Source organism: Mauremys mutica, chromosome 10 (genome assembly GCF_020497125.1).
Source record: "Mauremys mutica isolate MM-2020 ecotype Southern chromosome 10, ASM2049712v1, whole genome shotgun sequence".
In the NCBI taxonomy this organism is placed as follows: domain Eukaryota; kingdom Metazoa; phylum Chordata; order Testudines; family Geoemydidae; genus Mauremys; species Mauremys mutica.
The window spans coordinates 33,341,174-33,365,449 of record NC_059081.1 but is presented as its reverse complement, the minus strand read 5'-3'; the positions used below and the strand labels follow the sequence as shown (position 1 = coordinate 33,365,449).

Below are 24,276 nucleotides of genomic sequence, written 5' to 3'. Positions count from 1 at the left end.
GGATGCCCATCAGATGTGTTCTCTGTAGCTTTCAGTTCTGTTCTTCCAGAGTCAAGTTCCTGGATTCAAGGCTAATGATACTTATGATCTGTACAATGTGAGTTTAATTGTGCCCAGCCCTGCATAGTTGTCCATAATGAGATACCCCTTTGCTTTCCATTCCTGCACAGAGTCTGGGATTTTTGTTCCTCTGAATATAAGGAAACATCCAGTGCCAGCCCCTATAGAGAGTGTTGGGAGGCACCCCAGACCTCATGCATCCATAAGTATAAAGAGACATCTGGTGCCAGCTTCCTTAGACGGTACTGGGAAGACAGTACTGGCCAACAGAGTGCATGTTGCACTTACACTGAGCACATGATGCGCTTGTGAAAGGGTGCAGTAGTGGGTGCCGTCTACTTCTGTGTCTGGAGCCACTATGCCTGGCTGAGTTTTGCAGTTCAGGCCCAGATCTACAAAGCAATTAGAACTGGTTTATCATGTCATCTTTCATAAAGCCCCAGAGGAAAGTTTAAAACTGTTCTGTTTTTTTATACTAACAATTAAATCACAAAAGCCTTGACTTCAATGGAGCTGCACAGGGCTAACAATAGAATTTGGTCCCATACTGTACAGCCCACACTACTTCAAGACACTGGGTGAATTGAGACAAATTAAAAGGATGGAGTTTCAGCCTTAAACTTTTCCCATTCTTGCTTTGGAGTGTTTTTAAATCAGTGCCTAGAATATTTGACATGGTTTAATTTGGGAAAAGAAATTAGGTTACTTTCACATAAATGTCTTAGTCTGCACTTTTTCTGCATGAGGGACAATATTTGACAGTCCTGCATTCCCTTTCCTCCTGAACATAATGAGACATTTCTCAACAGCATACCTCGAGGTGCAGAACTTCTAATGAGGGTGTAGATGGGGATGAGCTGAAAACAAAAAGAACATTTCCAGATTTAGTATGTAAGATTAAATAAATGTTAAATCTAAGCTATCTAGTTATAATGAATGTGTAACTATTTCTGATTGTCCAGATTTTTTTAACATATTTTTATGTTTAAGGGATATTTTACCTTAAAATTATCTCATGATATTTATAAACAGGCACTAAAGTTTCTGTAATTCTTCATGTTTCCATTATGAAAATGTTCTGAAATAGGAAGTGTCCCATCACTGTTTTTTTTTTAAGAAAACTTTAACACCTGAATCTACACATTTGATATCTGATTGTAAGTGGATAGGGCTATTGCTTTTAATAAACTTTGTGGAAATGTTTACCAAAACCACAAAAACTGTGTACAGCACAGTAAAAATCCCTCTGTTTTTGGAAACTATTTCAACTACACGGAATTACAAGGAATTAATGTAATTCCAAACACCGTGACCTTTCTATTTAACAAGTCTCTGTCTTTCACAGACATTGAAAAATGAATGGAAACCTAGAACTGCAGAAACCTGATTACCAGAGATTTGCACAGTGACAAACAAACCCCTGTTAATTCATATACAAACATAACTTCAACTCATTTGCACTGGATATATCCTGCTTCTTTATTACTGGCTGGGTTAAGTTATTACTGACTGAATTTAACCAATTGCTACAACTAGGTGCAACCGAAAATCTGTGCCATTTATTCACAAGCCATTCATAGGCAACACTGACCTCATGTAAAATGACAATTCATTGGGATATTTCACACACACACACCCCCGAGACAAAGAGTGGTTTTTGTTTTATGGTGGTGAACTCCTGATCCTCTCTTGCAATCGCTATAAAATGCAATTCTTGCCAAGGATCTGACATTTTGGTACCCCTTAGATAGCTCTTATTTCAGCTCCTGCTCAGCTTGACTATACTGTATATCCACTAAAGTAAAAGGGCACGTTCCCTTATGAGTATGGGTTTAGAAAAGATGAAATCTAGTGAGTTTGCTGCAGGTGGACTTCCACAGTCTGTAACAGATAGAGTCTTCATAAAGAAGGGGCAAAGAAAAACCTCCCCAGCCATTCAACAGTCAACATGCAAGGAGTTAACAGATTTAACAGTTAAAGGTTTTCCCGAGATGTTGTCCTTTGAGCAATTTGCCCAGGCTCTCCCTGCCTGGCTGCTTAGCATTTGCTGGAGCACTGTGTGGGACACAGACCCCAAGCAATCAGGCAGAACATACTTACTGCATATGCAGAGACAGGAACGTGCATGTTGACAACCTGGAAGCATTGCTAATGAGAGGTGCTCTTGCTTGCTATATTTGCAGGCAAAAGACAATGCTTAGTAGATTCCTTGTAAAGTTTATGGGCCAGGTCAGTCCCTAACTACTTCCAACTAGTACTGACACATCATTGCTGCAAAAGCATCACTAACGTGAGCTCGTGTTCAGAGCAGCTGCAGCCTCATGCACTGCCCCTATGCATACTCCTGGCAGCATCAGGCATAATCTGTGTGAGTGGCCAAGCCAGGAGGCATCCACACTGAAATATGTGAATCGAGCCCTCTGACTATAATCCCTACCCCAGAACAACCCCTCTGAAGCTCTGGCCCAGTTTGAGTTAGAGATTTTAAGGAAGCCTAGACGGAGAAAAATTCTATCTTGCAGTTCCTCTCTCAGCCACATCTTTTTAGGCATGAACATATGTGAAGCCTGGAGCCTAATATGGCCTTGTATCCTTGTTTCATAGACATAGTTCATCATTTTTCTATATGTTGATATTTATATTGTTTTTCTTATAGTTCTACACACACACAGATCTCTATGCTTGATTTTTTTTATTTCACAGTTTGATTCTTTTTTCCTTGATAAATATTTAATCACTCTATATTTTCTGAGAGTTTTTATGTATGGTTAAATAACACAGCATGAAACTATCCTCTCATATAAAATGTACTCAGCATTACAGTTAATCACCCTGGTTCTATTAGAGTGTAGGCGTAGATATTAATAATTATGAGTTTAGCAATAATTGTGTCTATTCTGTATTATAAGAAATGCTAGGGCGGGGGTGTAGCTATTAAAATATACCATAAATGGGATAAATGTAAAAGAAAATGAAGTCTTAAGAATGCTGGTACTTTTCAAAATGCCAGATGATTGCTGGGAGATCCACAGTCTACAAGGGGTTAATTTTATAGTTAGCTAACTCAAAATTTATCCCCCGTCGAATACTGTAAGCATATGCCTTACTCATACTCTCTACAGCAGTCATGTAAATCAGAAGTCTTAATATCAGCAGTCACATCAGTAATACACTGAATATCTATTTGATATGGAGGATGCAGTGAACTGTCAAGGGGAGCAGGTCCCATTAAATCATTGTAAGTTTCCTAATAAATACCAGCCAAATATATTCTTCCTTTCTTTCCCCATCCCCCCTCAAATGTAGCTCCTGGAATGAAGAAGGACATAATACAGTTCAACCTGCCAGCTATTTTTAGTTGCTCCTCGCAATGAATCTTTTAAAAGAGACAGTCATACAGATCCATCTGCAGCAGTTTAATGGAAACTTGTGAATTCCCCATTCTTGCCACACAAGGTAGCTCATTTTCAATCAACTGGAGCTGGAAAATGGTTATGTAAAGTCACAGCCCCCATTTGCATAGGTTAAAATGATGGGCATTATACAGCCCATTTCCAGAAGTTGTGTGTGGAAACAAGCTATACACATTTTGGTAGAGTGGGACTGTGGTGTAGCACTTAAAGCCTAGACTTCTGGGTCCTGTGCTTAGTTTTTTCATTGACCTGCAGTGTCAAATTGGACAGGTCATTTAGTTTCTCTGTTCTACATTCTGACCACATGTAAAATGAGCAGAGCAATACCTACATACTTTGCAGCAGACTAGTGAGGCTTAATTAATGTGTGTTATGTTTTTTGAGGTTCTTGGAAGGGATGCACTATACAAGTGCAAAAGGATTCTTACTCTCAGAGGTTCCTCCTGTTTCCAGTGTATTGCAGTGTAATGAGAATCCAGGAAAAAGACATAAGCGTCTTGTATTTGAAGGCCAAATTTTTGACATATTTTGAGCAGAGTGTTCAAAACTCAGCTGCTCAGAAGATATAGGAGCAAACTGAACCCCGAGAGCAAAAGGACAAAAAGCAGCTACTGACATGTAGATTTGTTAGATCTTTCTGTCACACAGGTATTTCTGAATCATCCAGTTAGCTCCAATGTTCTTGCCCAATGTTCTGAATTTGTTTCACTGAGAGATGGGGAAATTTTCTAGAGGAAGACTGCTTCTTACCATTGGTGGAAATGTTTCACTAATTTTCCTGTAAGTGATAATGAGATAGGCTGGCAAGCTTGTGGAGAGCCCCTTATTCTAAGGCTATCAGCAGACTGAATGGGGTTAGAGGCAATTGGGGTAATTTTCCTGATCTCTGGCTACTACTTAATTATCCCTGGGCGAAGTTATTCAACTATGGGGTTTATAAACATGCAACTGAAGGGTTTTTTTGTTGTTGTTGTTTTGGTTTTTTTACTTTGGTGCTATCTGGCCATTTCCAACTGTCACATGTTTATGAGGATATTTTTCAGAGAGAATACCCTCAAATTTCAAATTACAGAGCTTTCATCCCTTCAGCAACAAGCTATAAACATCTCCAGCAAGGGCACTAAAGTTTGTTTGCAAAGTGATGTTGCCTCCTGCCTTGCTTTTGATAAATCACTTTTGTTTGAATGAGAACACAACTTAATAGATCTCAGTCCTTTACTATTCTAGGTGAGCACCCTCCCCCACTCAGTTTATCACAGACTAAGGAGCAATACTTTTTTTTTTTTTTTTTTTTTACAAGCAGCCTTTGTTTAAATATTAGAAGAACATCACTGACACGATAGCATACAGCAAAAGCCAGCAGAAGCTTGGCAAAGGGTTCTGCTTGCTTAGAGTAGACTTCAAGTATCAGGGAGATGTAGTTCATTTACAAATGTTTCAGGACAAACAATAAGGGTCCTGATTCCTGACCTTTAGCTTAACCCATCCAAATAGAAATTTTTTTCCTCAGCCAGAATCTGAGCTCAAAGCACAAAGTAAATGGCTTTTTCCCCCCAGCAATAGCTCTCAGAGATCACACAAGATAGAACACCCATTTGTTAGATGATTGTGCTTTTGGGTTTGTCTGGTTTTTTTTTTTTTTTTTTTTTTAAAACAGCTGTACCTTTACTCTCTTTATATCCCCTTTCTGAGAAGGCGGGGCTTTTTTGAGAACATGCTTCTTCATTAGCCTTGTTAGTAAATGACAAGCTATCACATTGTCAGGTGTCTTCATTTCACTGCAATCTTGGCAGCTCTGCAGGAGCATCTGGCTGCTGAAGCAAGGTTTTAACCCATTGCCTGCCAGGGCCCTGTACCCTTCTCTGGTAAAAGATATGGGTATTAAGATTAGAACCAAAAGGTCTTGTATTTATGTTCATGTATGAATATTCTGGACATTATTATAAAGAAAAATATTGCACATATATTTAGTATAATCACAACTGCAGATCTTTCACAATTCAACTCTCTGTGCCTTTTCATGATTGTTTAGTCTTTTTGGAACTATATGAGCCAAGAATATGCAAAATGCGCTTTGTAACCTGAACAGTTTTCATCAGGAGACTAGCATGGACAGAATATCATAGAGGAAGGATGTGAACTTGTATCACTCACTATGGAAATGTTCTGAATAAAATATATCTGTTAGGCAGTATATCCCTCACAGGCTTCTAGCCAGCAATTGGTTGGAAAATGAAAGCAGGTAGAAAATCCTGCTCATGGAAACCTCTGTTTCGTTAACACTACCTTAGTTAATAAATAATATAACCCATGCTGGATTGCTGATCACCAGTATTGTTTGCTTTAAGTAAAGTGTACATATGCTACAAAATGGAAAAAAAATAAGCGTGTAATACTAAAGTAAATAATGTGGAGACATATTCATGGAGGTAGCAGAGGCAGCTAAGGTGACCACACACATTTTGGGGAAATGAAGGAGAGCTGTAGGATAAATGCAGGACAGAATATATATTTTAAAGGACAGCACCTTAGTTTTTTATTCATGGTAAAATCCTATTAACACAAAAACATAAATTTTTACAATAGTGTATGATTATTTGCACTACTGCTGTAGAAGTATGTGACAATAGTGTATCCTATATTGATTTTATGTGGGACAGGGGACATTAGGCAACAAATAAGGAGTGTCCCTTTAAAAAAAGTACAGAGTATTATGCAGTGAGAGACAAATGTACCCATACATATTCTTCATTCTGTGCAATACCAGGCATATATTCTCAAGCTGAATTTCAGTTGTCCAGACCCTCTCTAGCTACATAGACAAAAGATGCCATAAATGGTGAGATTCATGCCAAACAAATAAACACTGTAGATAGTTGCAGCTGCAACTGAAGCACATAGATCCTGGAAATTAAAGTTGTTTCATTCATTCTAGTCAGTTTACCTAAATAACAATGATGCCCAACCTTCAAACCTGCTAACGAGTGACTTGAACAAAAAAGTACAAGGGACTGAAATGTGAAATACCCATGTTTTGTTGCAAGTAACTTATAATTGATTTTAAAAGTTTAAAATAATCTTTAATTAATAGAGTATAATTTTTTTGCTGAGTTCCCATCGCCTTGAGGGCACATGTTTTGAGTATGTATCTTGAGGACAAAACAATGGCGTGAACATTTCAGGAAAGAACAGTCAGCCTTCCCTCTTCTCACCCTGCTCCCCCACTTCACCACGCCTTCCCCATTCTCTGTATTATCATAAAGGATTTATCTTATGTAGTTGTTTGGATTTTCCCCTGAAACAGTCACTCAAGTGTTTCATTCAAATCTTTATTCAGAGATAAAAATGAAGTAGATCCTGGAACTGATTTGCCTAGCACTACAGCCTCCACTCTCTCACAGACGGCCCATTTACTCTCCTCTGTGTTTGCTCTTTCCATTTGCTCCTTCCCTGCACATCTCTCATCAGCACCTTCAGGCCAGGAAGGAGCAGCTGTGTGGATTGTGGCAGCAGCCACTCTGCGTTTTCCGGGAGTTGAAGGCCACAGCAGCTGCAGCAGGAGGGTGTCACAGCTCCTTTTTGTATCTGATGGCATCGGAGTGGGTGCAGTTGGTGTATGGACACATCGCCATGCACACACAGGAGGCATAATACAAACAGAGCTGGGCGACATTTTTTGGACAATCATTTATTAGCTGAAAAATGCAGCTTCTGGGCGACTGAAACTATTTGTGGAGTCAGGTCAAATTTGGTGTCTAGTTTCAGCTGAAAAAATCAAAACATTTCCTTCTGACATTCTTGTATGGAAGTGTTTTGATTTTTCATTGCAAAAAGATGTTCCCTTTAGAAATGTAGTTAGATTTATTTTTTTAAATAAAGGGGAGAAGGGAATAAAAACCACACAAACAACTAAACGAACCAGAATGACAAACCTTTTTGTTTGACCCCCTATTTGGTTTGTCCATTAAGCCAAAACATAAATGATTTGCTCAGGTCTGCAAACCCCTATTTTTCTGCCTCCCTTCTCAGCTGCCCAGAGCAGCAGCAGATGTGAAAAATTGCCTGGGAAGTCAAAAATGCAGCACAGGGAGACAAAATTGATTTCAAAGCATGATGGGTGAAATCCTAACCCACTGAACTCAATGGTGAAACTGTCATTGACTTCAATGGGCGGAATTTCTCCTGATGTTCAGTGAAATGCAGAAGTGGAGAGGCCTGATAAAAACTGTCACACACTTTCAAGCAACAGTGATGAACCCTTTCAAAGTGACAGAATGGGTGTCCCAATAATGATGGCTGTGTTTCCCACTAGTGAAATTCTGGCTTCCTGCAGGATTAGGACAATTACTTAAACGCTGCAGTCTCTCATTATTCAGAGATTCTGTGAGCCTGGCACATGTAATGCTCTGTGAAAATCTCAGTCTCAGACAAGCTGAATTAAAATAGCTGTTTGGGGTATGTCATTTTTCAAAAGGTGGCTGGTCACACTCTTGCATGTGAGAATGGAGACAGTTTTATGATTCAAAATGCACTGACTATTGTGTTATTGTTGCCATTAGTTCACTTGCAACTGTAAAAAGTAGCTACTATCATGTGAATGAATGAGCGTGGCTTTATCTGAAAGATGGATAAATAGGACTCTACATACTGAGGAAATCTTTCATACAAAGCTGACTTAAAGTCATCTGAAAGGGAAAGAGATTTTAATGGGCCAGATTCATCAGTATGCTTTGTGCATCACCAGCATGGTACAAAGCAAGCAGATTAATTATTTATCAGTAATGACATGTGTCTTTGTGACAGTTCTCATGGCACCCAGGACTGTAAATCACCCTGTTATCCCCTGCCTCCAGTGAGAGGGAGTCAGTTCCAGTCTTTCAGTCACTCAAGCACTATCCTCTGGGCTATGCCAGCCTTATCTTCACCTTGGAGGACAACAAGAGGTGCACCCAAGTCCCTTTAGATCATTCCCTTGTGATATCCAGCCCCTGACAGTGGCTACTCTCAGAAATTGCAGGTGCTCTGCATCCAAAGATGCAGTGGACCCCAGTTTTCCTTATGCCACCACTCCTGTAAACCACACAGCACTTATGATAAAAGCCAAAGGCTTAGAAAGAATAAAGAAAGAATAAAGTTTTATCTAAAAATGAGAGAAAGTGGTGGAAACAACTGATTAAAATACTAAACAAAATCATAAAACGTCAACTGGGTCTACACTTATCAATAGTTACCTTTCCTATCTACTAAAGTGTGTGCCCCCCCACCCAAAGTTCAGTCAATTGCAGAACTGGCTGGTTTCACAAGAACCAGGATCCAAACATTCATAAAAGCCTTTAATGGATTTCCACCGTGAATGGATCCAGAGTGCCTTTCCCTTTACTTTGTTATACTTGAGCAGTCTTTTGTCTTTATTCATAGCCAGGGTGATCTCTTGCCTGCTGTAATGTTCCCTTTATACTCCACGTAGTTTCCATCATTTTGCCTTTGATGGTTTTCCATTCAGTGTTTTAGGATGGGGCAAGGGTAGACTATAGACCCTTGCATTACCTTACCAGCTGACTAGAGAGGGGTGACAACTCCCTTTTGCTTGAATGGGTCACCACTGGGACACATTACCTCCTGGGGACTAATTTCTACTCCAAGTCCATACAGAATATTTTCAGTATAAGACATTTTCCCTTAACTATTCTCCATACACATCTTACAGTGATTCTGAATCTCTACAGGTTATGAGCTTTCTGTAGATACCTTATATGTTAGTCTTTGTGGATAAATATTCTGTAAGACTTGTTTAGCAGTGTGAGTTTGTTAGGTTTGAGGTGAGAGTTACTGGCAAAGAACATGGGACCTTTTGCTAAGGGGTCTCTGGGTCACAGTATTTCATCAAGGGATTGCTCCATCCTAGCCCATCTTCTCTATAGGATCCTGTTGTGAAATCATAATGCTGGATTTCTAACATCAAATTAATTTCCACAGCATATGGGCCTGGATCCTATTCTCATTGAAAACAATAGAGTTTCTGCAACTGATTTCAATAAAATGTCAGACACCCATGATTTTGACTTAAATTCAGTAATAAGCAGAAGGAGATACTCGGCTACTGTTTCTAAACATGGAATTCATACTGCCAAGGAAATTTCCAACTTTTCTCCAGCATCTCTCAATCTACTCATATAGCGTCCATCAAAGTAATCATTTTAACTATATATACTTAGAGTTGTTTTCAATGATAAAATAAATGTTTATATTTCATGACAATTCCTGAATAATATTCTTTAAAAAGCTGAGAGTGAAGCTTTGGTCTTTCAGCACACTAATCTAATTTCAAATACCACTTGGATATTTAATCAATTTGTTAATAAAGGTGTAATTTTAATAATTATTCTGATTACACAACTTCTGCTTTCTCAGTGGCTACGGATAAGAATTGCTAATTCCAGAAACTTCATTAAAATTTGTATTGCTCATCAGAGGCATTTCCTACTTTCAGAATGTTTCAATAAAGAGGACAAACACGGAAATCATGCTGAGTGCCATGACAAGTAATTGAATGACTAAGAGTACAAATATTGGATAATATTGTTTATAAACAAGTTACTTATTACTTCCTTCATTACTGTCAGCTTCATTAGAGCATCAGCTACTTTTTTCCCCAACCATGTATTTATCTCTTTACTCTGGTGTTTTATAGTCACAGTTGCATTTTGTCTTATTCTCACATTACTTATTTTCATTTGGATACAAATAATCTAGCTTTTGCGATATTGACATAACAAAATGTTACTTAAGTGTGAATTATTCTGCTTAGCTGGTACCATAGCCCCTTGTGCTCTGAGGCTGACAGGCCTCATAAACTAGAAGGGGGTTGATTTGATGAGATGGCTCTGGAAGCAAGGCCTTCACTAATGATCAGCAAACTGGGTCTAAATTCTACTTTAAGATTTCCTGCATACTGTGGTAGTCCACTACAGCAGAATGGAAGTTTTTGGTGATAGTACAATCAATACAATAATCTCTGTCATATTTATTTTGATATTAACTTCAGTTTATTTTAGGCTGTCCCCACATTTCAGTTTTCAATGTGCTGCTAATTTTTATATTGACCACACTTCGTTGCAATTTAGGAGCTGTCACAGGGAAGTTAGAGATTTTGGCAGCTAGGTAAAGGGCAGAGACAGAGTTTGGTACTCAAAAAGGTTTGAGGATTGGAATTGTGGGATAAGCATATTACTTTGATGTTTCCACTAAAACGATCATCTGTGAACTATTTAGACATTTAATTTTCCACATGGTTTTCCTTAACTTTCAGAGTAAACTCCCTAGTTAGATGACTGGAGGTAGTTCTCAGAGCTATCTTTCAGGCTGTCTGTAGACTCAGGCAGAGATCATGGCGTCGCCTTATATTTGGTTCACATTATAAGGTTTAAACACAACCAAACTGGCAACAAGTGTATATTCCAGTGGAATCATAGACTGCCTTGAAGCAACACCTATATGGTACAGGAAGTGGTGTTAGGGAATTTGTTAGCTGGCACACCTTTCCCTTTAAGGTGGAGTGTTGCTGCAGGTGCTCCTGGATGAGATGTAACATGCAGACTCTGATCACTTGTAGTCATTAAATACCCCCTGGCACTTCTTAAAAGCCCTGGTGTGATGGACAAATTCTAGCTTGGTTAAATTCATTAAGCCAAATACTCTGTTGGTGTAAATGATATAGTTCCATCAACTTAATTGGACCTATGTTGATTTACACCAGCTAAGGATCTCTCTCACTTTGTGTTCCTAAATTCCCCCTGCAATTTCCTTTGGCCTCCGTATTATTCAATTTCTGTCATGTTCTTGTGCTGTATTTCTCCACAGAGGTGAATCACTACCTATGGTGTACATATCATTTGTACATGTTTGGGAGTGAAATCTTCTCTGTAAATGTGAAATAGCATTAATACTTTGTGCTGTTGGAGATGACAAAAGCTAAGCTCCCTTGTGTGCAAAAGGTAGCCTTGAGCATGTGTTTAGTCAACTCTGCGGGTCACTGTCATCCTTGTTTCCCAAAACCATAAACATTTGATCCACTGCAGTTCAGCATTATTCAAATCCATGTGAGTTTCCTCCCAAGACAATCTCCTGCCCTTTGATTTTTCCATGAGGCAGGAGGTGGAAGGTTGCAGGATCATCACTTGATTAGTAAATTTGTATGTCACAACAGAATCCACATGCTGAAAAATTCAAAATAACAAGCTATGGCTGGAAAGTAACAATGTCTTTCCAAATGAATCAAGAAATGTCGTCTTAAGTGTTAAAAGTCAATATGTATTTTGGTTAATTAGCAGAAAACATAATGGTTATTTCTAGCCTCTCTTTAGACTCTCTGTTTAACCAGTCTATGTTGCAATGCTTGGCCTGCAGCATTTCTATTTATAGCTCTCATGGAACAGTCTTAAATTGCTTATTTTCTGTTTACTAAAGTCATCCCCCTTGTTACCATGGAAACTGTGGCAAGTGCCACAGCTTAACTATTTTATTAAATGGATTGAAGGTACAGCTGCAAAACTTGAAGGGGCAGAATGTCCATTTTTATCTATAGCTCCAGCTGCCTTAAATACCACATTATAGCAAATGTTACCTTAAATATTAGGGGCCAGGTTCCGATTTCAGTTACAATGGTGTAAATCTTGAGTATTTCTTTTTACAGTGGCAATACTTCTGATTTATTGTGGTGGGAGCCAGATCGGGATCTGTCCTTAAAAAATTAAACTGCCTGTCAAATTTCAGTGCTTATTACATTCAAATGGATCAATTACAGATGATGTTCTTGCTCATCTTGGGAAGACACTTGCTCCCAGTTGTATTTGTGTGAAGCTTTTAGGAGAATATTATCTTATTGATAATCACAGTATTGTTGGAACCACTAATGTAACACCAGGAATCAGAGGGAAGCTAATGACTTTGTCAAATATCAGTTTTCCAAGGAAAATTATAATGATGAACATAGGACAAAACTTTTAAATCTCTACTAAGGGATATGTATGTAAAAGGACACTGAATTTCAGAAGCACTAAGCAATCATACCTCCTGTTGAGTTCAGTAAGAGTTGTCGTGGTCAGCATCTCTGAAATTCAGGCCTCTTGAATTAGATCTGTCATCATGGACATGGGTGCCTGACATCAGTTACTCAAGTTAGAAAGCCTTGTCTATAAAGGTTTGGAGATGTGTTTGATGATAGAATATGAATCACCAATGAGTATGATCAAGTTAAAAACAAAGGACTTGTTTCCATGAACATCATTTTTAATGCAAAATCAAAATGCCATTGTGAAGACCCCAAAATAATAATAGCTATATATTTACACACAAATGTTTAATAAGTGATTCTCTCTATTGTAACCAAACCAAAAAGCTTCAAAAACCCCTGACATTTAGGAAGCAAATGTGACCTTATGTTCTCCAGTAAGCATTGTGGTTGATGGGGTAGCTTGCTGGTGGCATTTGGTACTGAATACCTCCACAATGTGATGCTGTGTGTTTATGTTCAAAGCATTTCCAATGAATAAAAACCAGGGCACCACAAGAAAGTGGCAAATTACCTGAGAAGTCTTTTGGAACAAGTTCACATGATAAGCTATGAGAAGACACATTTCATCTGTGCCATAAATAGCCTTATTTAAATAAAAAATGCTTCATGTGTTTGGTGAGCAAAAGAAACAATCTGCAGGATTTTTGACATTACTGGAACTATTGATGAAAGAAAAAAAGACACTATGCAGATTTCTTTGACTTACATAAACTTCCTTTCTTTTTCTCCCTTCTTAGGGTCTACCTTCATTTGCAACACCCACATAATCCCAGTGAAAAATCAAGAAGGAGTAGCTATGATGTTTATTATTAACTTTGAGTATGTAACAGATGATGAGAATGCTGAGTCTCTCGAGAAGTTCAACCCAATATTGCCAGCCAGACTTGTAAACCGTAAGTAGGGGGCGAGCGGAGGAGGGAAGGGCAGAGAAAGCTATCATATAGCGCTGTTATTTTCATTGCAGAACAGTTTCATCCAAGTTATAATTTCAGATGTTATGAATTAAAAATATATCAATGGAGATAATTGCAAAGAGAATTTGCTACTCTTGACAATACTTACTGCTCGTATAACTGTGGTATAATTTTAACATACATAATGTTTTAGTTACAGGTTTCCACCACAAATGTGTCAATTTTGACTTATTGCTAAAATAGCGTATTTCAGTTTTTGACACATTTCAGCGAAAAGTGATCAAAAATATGAACTAAAGTTGAAAAACAAACCCAACCAAAACCACAATGTTATCCCCAAATATCCTACTTCTATTAAGAGTTGTTACCTTACCATAAATCTAGGCAAATGTATACTAAACCTCAGGGAACACTTCCTAATTAGACCTGAGTGTGTAATGGAAAAAAAATCCATTCATATTAGTTCAAATCTTTAAGGGCTTGATTTTGTGCCCAATGAAGTTGATGGCAACTCACCTGTTGATTTTGGTGGTACAAGGATAAAACCCTACATTAATTTACATTGGCCATTCTCACATGCCTTTTGTGTTTTCATTTGTAAACATTTGAATTTTACGGAAATATTCATGGAAAGTTAATTAATAGCTGAATGCACAAGTATTCCCAGAAATTAAATTTTAAATTTGCGTGCACAAGTATTCAAACCAGAAGTACCTGCATGCTCATCTAATCAGGACATAAAAACAATCCATAAAGTAAAATATTTTAAAGATGTACATCAGATACATGTGAGAAATCATGAACCACTTGCAGATTGCCTGTGAACACAAAAAAAAGGTTAAATTCATCAAATAAAATTATTCATTGGGAATCAGTTGCTTATTCCTAACTGTGAGGACTATTAGACTGTGAAATAGCTGTGCAAAGGAGGCAATGGAAGCCCCATTGCTTGACACATTTAAAACCAGACTTCAAAGCAATAGGAGATACACTGTAGAGAGCAAACCTGCTCAAATAGAAAGATGCAATGGATAATCTAATAGGTTTTTAGTCTCTCTAACTCCTAGGAGTCCATGAATTTTGTTAGTTCAAACCTTTATAGGCTAATAAATCAGAGTACCAATCAGTTCCACAGTTAGGGTTCATATATGGCAACTCAATGTATTGCTGCGACAGCACTGGGCTATATGCATAATGACATGTTTTACTTTACAACAATTTAAATGTATTCTTCTGGCAGAGTATTTCAGCCTGAACCAGCGTTGGATAAATAAGTGTAGTTGCTATTCCTCAGGGAGAGGTGCTGAGTGACTGGAAAGGAGGGTTCTAGTAAAGCAACAACAAAACTCTTTGTTTCTGCTACTCAATTATTGTATTTTGGGGCGCTCTATGCTCCCCTTCCCTAATGGAAATGCACACAAGGATACCTGGGGGGATGGATAGCTCAGTGGTTTGAGCATTGATCTGCTAAACCCAGGGTTGTGAGCTCAGTCCTTGAGGGGGCCATTTAGGGAACTGGGGTAAAACTCTGTCTGGGGATTGGCCCTGCTTTGAGCAGTGGGTTGGACTAGATGACCTTCTGAGGTCCCTGATATTCTATGATTCTCTACTTGAGGAGCCACAGTTCTACACCATCCTCCTTCAATATTACCAGCCTGGTGCCTGCAGGTCAGATATCCCTCAGGAAAGATAATAAAGACACCACAAATCTGAAGCCCTACTTGGTGTTCCCTATTGCCCCCACATTATACCCACTCCTTAATCCAGCAATATGGATACTCCACCACAGCAGTGATCCTGTGACTCCTCTGACTAGGGAACACACAATATGTAATAAAGAGTGCTGCTGCTCAGAAGCATAGGCCATCAATTATGCCTTTTCCAGAGTGGTATATGCTGCAATAGAATGATTGCTCCCTATTCCTCTCCCTTCTATCCAGGCCACTGCCCTATGAAACTGAGCTTATGGGTGTAGCAGGGATCCAGCAGCTAGGGAGTTGGAGGGAACTTCTCCTCTCTACGTAGAAGAGCTGGTCAGAAATTTTCCAGGGGAATGTTTCTCTGTTGGAAAATCCTGATTCATCAAAAGTGAAATATTTCATGAAAAATGAAAATAAAAGTTTTGGTAAGGTCAGAATATTCCATGTCATCCTTTTTGGAAAAAGAATGTTTTAATTTTTCATTTCAAAATGACTTCTTTTTTTCAATTTATATTATAAAATGATATAGAAAATGAAAAAATTGAAATTCAAATGACATATATTGAAATACTTTGAATTTTGTTTGTTCCTTTCTGGAGCAGAAGAAATTTTGAAATGGCACAACTTTCCCCCCCCCAAAAAAAATCTGGTTCCAGTAAAGCTCTACCGTGTAGCTTTCATGGCCCATTTTCTGCAGAACTTGCATACATTTGCTCACCTTCACTTCATACAGTCATTCCCTGAAGACTTTTCTCTAACACATTCAGCTCTTACTGACAGATTTCCCAGAGCAGATCCATGCTAGTACCTGCTCTTAGTGAGCCGGAACATGTTCTGGCAGTGACCACTATTATTGTCCTCATAGTCTGGTTGGTCCATTAACACTTGGAAAATTGCCTTTAGCATTACACTTAATGTGATAAAGGGACTTGGAACCTCAGTCCTCTAACTGACAAATAACCTACCCAACTCTTTCTGGATAGAAGGCAAAGAGGGGCTGGAACATCATTGCAAGTGCCCAAGGGAGAGCTCCCCCAGTCTAAGCACAGCATAGGAGTGGCTAAGTGGTCCTATGCTGCTTCTTCACCCCTGCAAAACACAGTGCAGGGAATTAAAGGGACTGTAGTGCACAGCGCTACAGCAGTTCTGGATTGCTCCTGATTAAAGCTACCCTTGATCCCTTCCCCTAAGCTGTGCTCTCTGTGCTGCACCTCTTGGAAAGCCAGCCCTGAACCTCACCCATTTTCTGCCATGCATTATGTTGTGATTAAAAAGTACAGAAAGCATGACATAGCTATAGTACCTGCAAGTCATTTCAAATGCAAAAGAGATTTCAATCCCGCTTTGGTGAGATGCACCCTGAAATAATGTGTTCACTAAGATTTGAGGAAGAACGTTTTGTGGGTAATACAATAATTGGATGTAAGTGCACAGAATGAACTAAATTCTTCCCTCTGTTACACTTGTACAACCCCACTGAAATCAATAGTGCTGTTTGCGTATTACTGTGGAGAGATTATTGTCCATCATTTAAAACTAGCAGAATGCCTATAATGGGACCTGCTTATAATGTTTTGCAAATTATTTACAATATTTATGAAAAATATTTCCTTTACTCCTCCTCCTTTTAAATACAATCAGTCCAAGATGTATTTTTCCATTTTATTTATTTATTTATTTGATATAGTACATCTCAACAGAAGGTTATACTTTTCTAGAAATATTATCATTTAAATCCCATCAGGAGGTACAGTAATAGTGATACAAATTATGTCTGCTAGGCTCCAATACTATTCTGTGTCCATTTTATGCAGGGTATGGCTTTAGGTGTTTTGAATATTCTTTGCTTTACTATTAGCTTTCAATTGCAATTTTGTATTATCAGAATAAAACAGGACGGTTGAATTTTCCCCAGTGTGGCTATAAAGGTAACATTGGCTGGGGGGTGGGGGTGGAGGGGTAGAGTGGTAGTAAGAAAAGGAATGTCCTTTCCCCTTCCCCCAAGATTTCTGACCATCAGTTCCTGTTATCTGTCTGTAATACATCAGCACGTATACTTGGAAGTGTTTTGATGCCCCACCTGAAGTCTCGTGTACATTCTGTGTGCTTCAGAATGGCAACACCCATTTACCTGAATTGCACTTGTCCCCAGACCCAGCTGCGCTGCTTCTGGTGCCACTCCAATCCTGAATGAATAGGAGCCAAATTCATGTGCGGGAAGCCCCAACCTTGTCAGTCCCTGTCTTAAAACTGTAACAAAGGGGTAGATATCGAGGGGACTCCCATCACTGTGAATCAAGAGGGCCATCCCTCGCTGGTCTTATTGTCATGTATGCCCTCACAGCCTCCAAAGGGCAGATCCCAGGCTCACCACACCTCCTGTAAAATAATGGTTCACCCTGGCCTCCTTGATCCATCTTTGACCTCCTCAAGATTATTACCACCGACTGCCCCTCCCAGTGTATAACCACCAATTCCGAAACCCTTCCAAAAGAGTCCCTACAGGACCCAGGTACTAGTTTGCTGATTCAAAAAGCTCCAAAAATGCTACCAGAAAAGCTGCCTTGAACAAGCCCACCTCTTGTCCACAATGACATAAGGGCTCTATGATCCACACCAGATCCCTAAGCATATTAACAGTGATGAGGCGACATGCATCCTCCCTGGGCTTGTTGCTTCAAAACCACCCCACTGGAAACCTCCAAACTAAAAGCCCACTACAAGGATCTGGGTAACCATTCAGCCTCTTGACAAACTTAAGGGCCAAAAGGTGAGTGGAAATGGTAGATGACACCATTTGCCAGGTTACTAACGACACCATGTAGTGCAGCAACCATTCCTCTATAATCGGCCATACTGATGACAGGCCCTCCCATTCCTCAAATTGCACAAAATCACTAACACTTTTCTCATAGCTCTGCAATGTTCATGGAGCCACCAATCTCTGTGCTATAGTGACAGCCGACATCTGCCAAGGTTCCACAGTGCTAGCAGCATCCATTCGGGTTCCTTGCTGGCTCCTGGTGCCAGCTCGTGAAATCTGTCCATCTGACAATGAGACAACGCATCTGCTATGCCATTGTTAACTCCAGGCACATGTCTGGAAGAGGAACAGATGTTAAAGCCTACACATTGTAGTACAAATGCCCTCACCAGACTCATAACACTGCGTGATCTGGAGGATCACTGCCATGATATCACACCAGAAACACAGCCTTTTATTAGCAAACTCCATTCCCCAAATTACCACTGCAACCAAAATGGGGGGAAAATCCAGAAATGCTATATCCTGCACTACTCATTTTTTAATCCAGGTGGAGGGCCATTGCTGGGTGTGCCACCTGCCTTGGTAAAATACCCCGAAACCTATACTTCCCAAAGCATCCAAATGGAGCTTTAAATCAACCTCAGGCATCCATTCCTCCCTCTACAATCCATTAAAATGGCTCAGCACCCCCCCCCCAATCATCCTTCATCTCTCTAGTAAGTCTTAGAAAATGGTGAGGTTGAGTTATGCCTCCAGTGACCTCTGCAAGCCAGGAACAGAATGCCCATCCCCAGTGCTACCACTCAGCAGGCAAAAATAAGATGCCCAACAATAGATTGCGGCTCAGAGAGTGAAACTTTCCTGACCACTCTTCCTCCTCTGATCAAGCCCTGTAGTTCCTGAAGCTTTTCTGAGGGAGTCACCATATACCCACTAGTGTGTCTAGCTCAGTCCCCAGATAGGTCAGTTTAAGGTTCATCCGTTTTTAACTCCACTAGGACTATCCTCAGTCTTTTAGCCAGGGCCTGAAAGGTGTCTTGTCAGGCTAACACACTGGTCCGAATTCGCCCTGCCTGTGAACAATAAGTCATCTAAGTAATGCACTACCTGCCGTAAACCAGTTTCCCACATCACTGCTCAGTGTTAAATTTCTGTGTTAAAGTAAAGCACTGTGTTAAATTTCTCAAATGCTGACCAGGATATTGCGCATCCCATGGGCATAGCTTTGTCATAATAAAATTGTTCTTTGAAAAAGAAACACAAAAGGTTAAAGTCAGAAGGATGCACTGGCAGCAGTCAAAATGCAGACTGAATATCACACTTGGCCATCAGTGCCCCTCGGCCACAAGACCTAACCAGGCACCTAGCCTCAGAGGAGGAACAGCACATAAGAACAAAATACTGAGTCTATGCCATTGTTAGACAAGCTATCGTGTGGATATGACAGGTGGTAAATTAAGCGATATTCACCCAGCACTTTCTTAGGGACCAAGCCTAGGTGAGAAGCCAGCCGGTTCTATAGAGATATGTGACTGAATGGCCCTGATGCCCTATTCTTTTTTAATTCTTCTGTAATCTTTTTCTTTACAGTATGACCCATTCCCACAAAGGACTTCAAACTTTTGTACATCACATGATTTCTTTCCCCGTAACAGAGATCCCAAACCCCACAGTAAACCCAAATATGCCCCATCTGTCTTGCCAAGACATTATCAAAGGAGCACTGTTAACACTTCCAGCGTAACTGGGGATGGTGCTCTTGTCCAGCCCCCCACTTTCAGCTTACCCCCCATTCCCTTCCTGTGCCTTTGCCCCCATACCCTGCTTCCACCCCCATGGGTCTGCAGGCAGCACCTGACTTAACCACCATTCTCTTTCCCCACTGTGGTCTTCCCTGACTGCTGTGGCTGTATGGACCCCCAAGCACATTTCACAAGCATGCTTAAATTTGTGGATGCTACAAAAGCACCTGCTTTCATTAAATGCCCAGCAAATATCAGTACAAGCCTCAGGCCTCTGGCAGGCTTGATGCAGAATGAACAGGCCACTGTCAGTGTTGAAACCAGGCCCCCGTGGTGTCATCCACTCTAACCACAGTGTACAATGTTATATTTCCCACCAGATTCCAGTTTTTGCTGCTGCCCTCAAGCTAAACAGTGAAACCAAGCCATGCCCCCAAACATATTATATGCCCGCCTGGTTGTATTTGAACAATTCTGGGCTTCTGTCTGGGTAAGCCTCTGCAATAACACTTGCATAGATCAGGAGGACAGCTTCCCAATTTTCCCATATTCTAGCTTCCCTTGGACATCTCAATTGCCTGCTTGCTTTCCCCCAGCCTACTCTCTGTCAGTACCTCCCTGTGCAACAGTAATAATATGTCAGCATAGTCACCTCTCTAAAAATGTATCTTTAGTGGTACTGAGGAGAGGAACTCCCATTGGGGGTCAGCCACCCCACTCATGATTGACCATTGGGGCACCCTCAATGCCCTGTTGCCCCCAGCCACTCCTGGGGTGGCAATTCTACCCCACGAGTTCACATTCCCTATCAGTGGGTGAGATGTAGGGTGCTCATAAATCCCTCCATCAAGGGCTCATACCCCCTCGTGAGGAGGCTGCCCCACCTGACTATCACCTGTCTCCCAAACTCAAGCTCATGCTGGGTTTCCATTATTACCACTTCTGGCCTCTTCACCCAGGGAAGCTCTCGGCTGCTGCAACAACTGAAAGTTAGTTTGCAACAGCTATGTAAAAAGCTATGCCATTAGCTTCTGTAAAAGGTGTGTGTACCCAAGACAGCTCCATTCCTGATCCCAGATCCCTGTGTAGCCTTTTGGCTAGTTCCACTACCCCATTCTCCCCTGCCCCTCCCCATAGTTCCCCCAAGATGAAAAGTGGGCAAGTTACCTGAACCCTACCGAGGTCCACCCTATAGAGACCCGATGCAGAACTGGATGGAAGGGACTCACTTTCAAACCTTGCCTCTGCAACCACCATCTGGCACTGGTCACATTCACCCCAGCCAGCTGTGTCACTCTCCTGTTGCAATCCAATTATTCAAATGTCCTGACTCTGGACAACCCCCTGCACTTTGTAAGCATTGTAGTGCAATGGCAACAATTCTGAAAGTAACTACCTTGATGCATCCGACAAAGTGGGTATTCACCCATGAAAGCTCATGCTCCAATACGTCTGTTAGTCTATAAGGTGCCACAGATCTCTTTGCTACTTGATTGCTTTTCCTCATTCTCTGTTGTCTCTGCCACCCCCAAACACAGCTATTTCACCACTGGGTGTGTGTGCTTCCCAGGAGCCATGCCATTTGGTATACTGACAGACCACCCTGGGATCCACCAGCCCTGGTCCTGGGTTCAACCCCTTACCCATGTGGTGAGGATCCCACCCCTGGTCTTCCACCTAGAGCCCCACTCCATCCCGAGCTGGGTTTGGAACTCCCACCCCCTTCTGCTCTAACATACCTGCTATGGCTGGCTGGAAGGAGGGGCATCTCCCCTTCATCCAGTTCTCCTCAGTCTACTATGGCACTGCACCAATGGGTTTGAAACTCCCTCCCCTTCTCCTTCTGCTACTAAACAACCACCTCTGCATCTGTGGGCTGGAACTGGGGGCTCTTCCCTCACTTCTCCCTGGTCTGCTACAGCTGCCAGTTGAGTTTGAAACTCCCTCCACCTCCTTTCTGTTACCAAATGCCTGTGGGCTATTCCAAGGGGCAAAAATGTGGGAGGAAAGATTACTTTAACCATCTTTATGTTCCCACAATCCTGAGTGCAGCCAGGGACTAGATATACACGTGGCTGCTCTAATTAATGCCTGGATGCTCATAGTCTCAGTGGCAATTTTGGCAGCCAGAGATTGCCAGAGCATAGGGTTGCCCAGCTGTGATCCACTTTCCTTTGACCACACCTGCTACATGGTTGGGTCTAGGAGGTGTAGAAGCTGCTACACTACCCAAGATTTCCCCCTAAACAGAAAGAATTCTTAGGAACCAGGTAGGTCCATTTGCTGAAGCTGCACAAAGCCACCAGATGGATGTGGTGGATGAGAACAGGCACAGAGCTGAAGAAAAGAAAACCTGGGACCTTAAAATTTAGAAGAGACAGATGAGGAAGGAGTAGGAGAAAAGAAGGTAAAGAGCAAAGAAAACTAAATAAGGGAGAAGACTAAGAAAGAGAATGAAAAGCATAATGAAATAGGACTATAATCAATTATATTGCCTTGTTAATTTTGGATACGCTTAGCCTCTTTCCTATTAGTTATAGTGGTAGGCCATTTCTCAATACAAATATCTAATTTAAAGTTCAGTCATGCCCAAACATTGGAAGTGAACAGCAAATTCTCTGAGAGCAAGCTACTTTTTCAAAAAATAACCCTACATAGAAGGTATAGCACCAGATACAAACCGATGAGTTATGTTAATTGGAACACACAAGAAATATACATTAATGGGAAACTGGGTGCTGGGGGAACAGATAGGATTAACATTTACTAGAGAGAAGTACCAGCATCTTAAGAGGCTCCTTTTTAGTGTAAGTTTCCTTAAACTGAATTTTCTTGTATTAGAATGTCTTTTTATATACACAAGAAAATATAGATGGCCCAGTCAGACTGCAGGAAGGCAGAGCTAATAAGTGAATGGGAAACAAAGGGAACACAGTTCTTTGCCAGGTCCCAAAACAAGACAATTCATCCATACTGTCACTCATCCTCTGATGCCTAAGTAAGACTTGCCATAAAATATATCAAATGCAATTTTGGAAATTCCTTCCCTTTGCCTGAAAGCAATTATACTCCCAACTGCCTCCAATAGTTTTGTAGGTGATTGGTGTAAACTGTACTGCCGCCAAATGTTAAAACATCTAAACAGTATTTTGTCTGGACCTTCCAAGGTCCTCTTAACACAGTGTTGCACACAGTTGAGATCTAATATATTAAAAGAAAGATACTCTGTGGAGATTGCACATTGCTTTCAGGTACTCCCCTACAGAGAAAACAGGAGCTGTAAGATCTTCAACTTTTATGAAAGGCCCATTGAAGGCACTCCGCACGCTGCAGGACTGAGCCCAGACTGTCTATCCTATTGTGATTAGATAGAAAAATGAAAGGTTTCCTGAATGTATATGGGCAGATGTCTCATAATAGATTGCTAGATTACTGGGGCAAGGACCCTCTCTTTGTTTTGTGTCTGTACAGTAGTTAGCACAATTGGACACTAATCATGACTGGGGCCCTAGAGTAATAAAACAATACAATAAAATAAAGTAAAATAATAATAATAATTGATTATTAATAATAAAAATAATAAGATGGGTGAACTGAGGTTAGATGAACATAGCTCAGTCTTTTAAAAGGATTGTCCTCAGAAGCATAAGAACATAAGACTGGCCCTACTGGGTCAGACCAAAGGTCCATCTAGCCCAGTATCCTGTCTTCTGACAGTGACCAGTGCCAGATGCCCCAGAGGCAGTGAACAGAACAGATAATCATCAAGTGATCCAGCCCCTGTCGCCCATTCCCAGCTTCTGGCAGAGCCTAGGGACACCATTCCGGCCCATCCTGGCTAATTGATGGACCTATCCTACATGAATTTATCTAGTTCTTTTTTGAACCCTGTTAAGGTCTTGGCATTCACAACATCCTCTGGCAAGGAGTTCCACAGGTTGACTGTGCATTGTGTGAAGAAATACTTCCTTTTATTTGTTTTAAACCTGCTGCCTATTAATTTCATTTGGTGACCTCTACTTCTTGTGTTATGAGAAGTAGTAAACAACACTTCCTTATCTACTTTCTTTACACCAGTCATGATTTTATAGATCTCAATCATATCGCCCCTTAGCCATCTATTTTCTAAGCTGAAAAGTCCCAGTCTTATTAATCTCTCCTCATATGGAAGCCGTTCCATACCCCAAATAATTTTTGTTGCCCTTTTCTGAACCTTTTTCAATTCCAATATATCTTTTTTGAGATGGGGTGACCACCTCTGCACACAGTATTCAAGGTGTGGGTATACCATGGATTTATATAGAGGCAACATGATATTTTCTGTCCTATTATCTATCCCCTTCTTAATCATTCCCAGCATTCTGTTTGCTTTTTTGACTGGTGCTGCACATTGAGTGGATGTTTTTAGAGAACTATCTACAGTGACTCCAAGATCTCTTTCTTGAGTGGTAACAGCTAATTTAGACCCCCAATGTGCATTACTTTGCATTTATGAACATTAAATTTCATCTGCCATTTTGTTGCCCAGTCACCCAGTTTTGAGAGATCCTTTTATAGCTCTTTGCAGTCTGCCTGGGTCTTAACTATCTTTAGTAATTTTTTATCAT

General features: G+C 40.5%; 1 protein-coding gene across 1 annotated transcript in view; it reads left to right on the top strand.

Moving 5' to 3' along the window:
• The window catches only part of KCNH7 (potassium voltage-gated channel subfamily H member 7), a 317,537-nt gene that overhangs the window by 173,347 nt on the left and 119,914 nt on the right, over positions 1–24,276 (top strand). Inside the window, exon 3 of the mRNA XM_045031733.1 lies at positions 13,284–13,439. Coding sequence (XP_044887668.1) covers positions 13,284–13,439 — 156 coding nt within the window. The remainder of the gene's footprint in view (positions 1–13,283; positions 13,440–24,276) is intronic.